Raw genomic sequence first — 4,066 nt, 5'->3', positions numbered from 1 at the left:
AACAGGAGAGGTGGTAGGGTGGAGAGTTGGGGCCTGTGATGGGCGAAGCAATGCCTAGCGGTCGTCCTGCCCGTTCTCAAGCCCCCACCATCCATCATCCATGACCTACCACCATCCCCCCTCCCCGGTATTATGGATATATTTATGTTAAGTATGTTAATTATTGTCGAGACTAATAAAGCAAAAAGTATATAAAAAAAAAGTCCAAATACCGTGCTGCACTGACAACTGCCATTACAGTGTTTCTAGCTATCTTAGTACTACAAACTCGCCATAGAACCACACTGTGCCACTAGTTTAGCGCACGCACAAACAAACTACCCTATTGGCACATACATTTGGTTTTAATAAAATCTGACATTGCTACAATACAACCTATGTGTGATTTGGGAAATTTGGATTAGTATAAATCAAGGGATAAACATATAGAGTTTTTTTGAAAGCCGAAATGTCTACGATATTTGTAGGATCATCACTTTTCCCCAAAAACTCTAAGTTTATCTTGTCGTTTACCGGGTCAATTAGAGCCTCTTCATCGGATATATTGCTTTGCACTTCTACCAAAAATTCTTCTATCGACCCCGATTGTCTACCAGTTTGGCTTATCGAGCTCTGCATATCAGAAAGTACAGGAAAAGGTGAGAGTGTTGGAATTGTGTTACGTCCAACTACTTGCACTGAAAGTTTCCTGAAGCGGTTTTTGTCATAATCATAAAGAAAGTCCAAAATTTGGTCCTTTGTTAAACTGTTAAGAGTTTGTATTTGCATATCCATTCTACTGAAGAAATATTCCATTGTTACTATTTCACTCCAATTACGCATAACCTCCTCATCCAAGCTAGTGTCACCCATCATTTTGACACTGATTAATGTTTGTACAATGTTATTAAATTCCGTCTCACTCATTTGGAAGACGATCTCTGGAATTCGGGATCGAAAAACTTCAATTCGATTTTCAACATAATCTGCATCATTCTTTGTCTCTTGAGTATTTATAGTGATTATGTACGCCAAAATTCCATACCCAATACGTTGGTGTATTCCAAGACTATAACATAATTGCTCTTGAGTACGCAACTGACTAAATAATGGTTCTTCAACGATTAACTCTACTACATCCATCATGCATTCTAATAAAAGGTTACTGGGTCCTATTTGATAATAGTTGGTAACAATGGTATTGGTGTCATCGTTGTTAAAAGCTTTCACTTTCAAATAGTGTGAACCAAGCGGCAATTGTAGTAAGCAATTATCTAGAGCAGATAAATTTTCAATATTTTCGCTGTTGTGAAATGATAGAACGTTTATCATTACTTCCTTCGCCTGTTCATCTGTAAAGTTCCCTTGTATGAGGCCTTGTACATACATTTTCTTATGAAAGTTTTCTTTAAATTCCTGTATATCATCCAGCGTAATTTGATCGATTGATTCGTATTTTTGAATCATATTGAAGCGACGATTTTCCAAAACGCTAAGACGTAAATCAAGATTTAATGTTTTCCCGTTAATCAAAGCGTTAAATATTTGTCGTTTTTTAAGCTCTTTAAATGATATTACTTGAGCCCTATTTAATTCTATAGTTCTCATTACATTCATAATAATCTTCACCAAAAGTGGAAGTTTTTCATTGAAGCCACTCACCCTTAGTACCAATCCTTTTTCCCCAATATACAGACCATAAGTCAACCCTGCTTCTAAAGCTGGGTATAACTCCTCAGCTATAGTAAATTCTACCAAATATGTATAAAGTACGCCTAGCATATATTGCTTAACACTTTGACGAACTAAAGGAGTAATGAAATATAAATTAATGTATCCATCAGGTAGCTGAAAAATATCATCTTGTCTGAACCACAGTTCGCACTGATCATTTAATATAAGAGCTTTAGGGCGTTGAGAATTATAAGGCATTCCTGCTTCTTTCCAATAAATTCTAAAATCCGTTGTAATAAAAGGATTAGCTGGTGGGAAACTAAGCTCTTCTATAATAGGGGGATTTTGCCACATAGCTATCCATTTAGAAGGCATTGGAATGGTGGTATACTGAGTTCCAAACCACGGTTCTCTCTGATCATATTTATATTTCTTCAAAGGAATATGCGAAGAAATCATTATATTAAAGTTAAATTCGTTTATATGCTCTTTTAATATATTTATATCCATATCATCATATTGAAAATACAAATGTGGTCCGGTAAGTACATGTTTATACGGTAGATAATTTATACTCTCAACCACATTTTGAACATTGTCAATTGGAGGTAGTTCAATGTGAAACCGAAATTTGGTATCTTCTATTTGCTTAAGTTCTTTATAGAAAATTTGTAACTTATCACTGTTATTAAGAAGCCTAATCCATGAAAACGTGGCCTTTAAAACCTCATCTATATGTTCAAACCCTTCGTCTGTTAGGTATATGCAAATATTAAACAATGAATAAATTGAATTAGTTTCAAAGCTACTCCCTCCGACACCAGCCATTATACTCAAACACCATAAACGTCTGCGCAAATATGAGCATAGGCTACCGATGCCTTCATAGCCAATCAGCTGCGAAATATAAGTATCAGGTTTTGTACGATAATAGCCCTTCATAGGAGGTAAAACCCAAGTTAATTCCAACTTGCACACGTCTTCTACTGGTTGCACCAAAAATACATCTTGAAAAAATTGTTTTCGAAAAGCGTTTTGGTAATTATAGTTTGATAAATCTATTGCATGTTCCTGACTATTTGGTATATCTGCACAATGACGTATTAGCATTTCTTCCAGCTCATCCAAGGATTGCTGACCTTGGATTGATACTATCATGCGATTGGATCCATAATGTTTTTTACAAAATTCAAGAAGAGATGTTTGCAACATATTATCATTTACCCCCTCTTGAAGAGATTTAAAGTTTCCCCAACTGAATGTACCGTGCGGATAATTGTCGTTTGCCAAGCTCGCCAATATTTGATCCCTGCGAACTTCATCTCTCATATGAGTCTGTTCAAATTCGGATTGCACCGCTGAGCGCTCTCGAGCCATGGTATCTTTTAACATCAGTGGAGCTTTAATCAAATTCATAAAAAGATCCATACTTTCGTCTAGATGTGCTTCATCGATTTCATAATAAAAACATGTCTCCTCGTTTTCTGTATGGGCATTACTAAATCCGCCACTTTTACTAACAAAAGCGTCAAATTGATTTTCAGCCGGATATTTTTTAGATCCCATAAATATCATATGCTCTACAAAATGTGCCAGGCCCTGATAATTATGAGGATCGCTAAATGAGCCAACTGTGACAAGAACGGCGCAGGCGGCTAATCTACCACGAAACCGTTCCTTTGATAAGCTTAAGCTTACTTTACTAGAAATTGAGAGATTCTCGTTTACTGATCCCTCGCTGCGAGATTCGATTTGTTCAATGTTTGGATCAGATATAAGCATTGCTCGTAAGCCATTTGACAAACTTAAGGAACGGTAGAGCTTTTTGTCCCCATCGGATTTATCAGGTTGATCATGATAATGTATAACAATTGAACCAGTATTCATTGTGGAACACTGTTGGCGATATAGCCATTTATAAACTTGCTTTGTCATCTTTTTTAGGCTCAGTCGCGGCTTGAAACACATTTTGAATTCCACACAATGCCAAACTAAACTAAATTAAACTAAAAAGTGATAAAGAATTGTTGACGTGAAAATATCAGCATTCCTCGTTCATATGTTCATCTATATATATAAAATTGCTCTGTTCGTATCTACGTCATTTATAGACTTGAAAAGCTCTGAACCGTTTAAGCCCAAATTTTTACCCAACATGCGTTGAGGTTCCATCTAGGTTTATGTCGACTTTTGATGTTGATAGCTTATCTGCGTTTGGGAATATATCAGTTTTTTTCGCGTTTCCCCGTGCCCCTACTTTTCTATTTAGGCAGACAGCTAAGAAAAAAATGTCAAATTGTCAGAAACGAAGTCATGCCACCCAAGAAGTCGAATTTTGGTCGTCTTACTCGCAATACAAAAGCAAAAAGACGACACATTTCGAACAGGACTGACGAAGAGCGGGCCTCCATTC

The 4,066-nt window shown here is 36.5% G+C and overlaps 1 protein-coding gene across 1 annotated transcript; it reads right to left on the bottom strand.

Moving 5' to 3' along the window:
• Positions 1 to 325: 325 nt before the first annotated feature.
• Positions 326 to 3,685, bottom strand: LOC138927483 (nardilysin). Its single transcript, XM_070282766.1, has one exon. It carries the CDS (start codon positions 3,619 to 3,621, stop codon positions 376 to 378), a length of 3,246 nt encoding a protein of 1,081 aa, XP_070138867.1. The 5' UTR covers positions 3,622 to 3,685; the 3' UTR covers positions 326 to 375.
• Between the last annotated feature and the right edge of the window lie 381 nt (positions 3,686 to 4,066).

This window comes from Drosophila bipectinata, unplaced genomic scaffold (assembly GCF_030179905.1).
Source record: "Drosophila bipectinata strain 14024-0381.07 unplaced genomic scaffold, DbipHiC1v2 scaffold_277, whole genome shotgun sequence".
Classification (NCBI taxonomy): domain Eukaryota; kingdom Metazoa; phylum Arthropoda; class Insecta; order Diptera; family Drosophilidae; genus Drosophila; species Drosophila bipectinata.
Note: the sequence above shows the minus strand (reverse complement) of the source record. Positions and strands in the feature narration are given on the sequence as shown.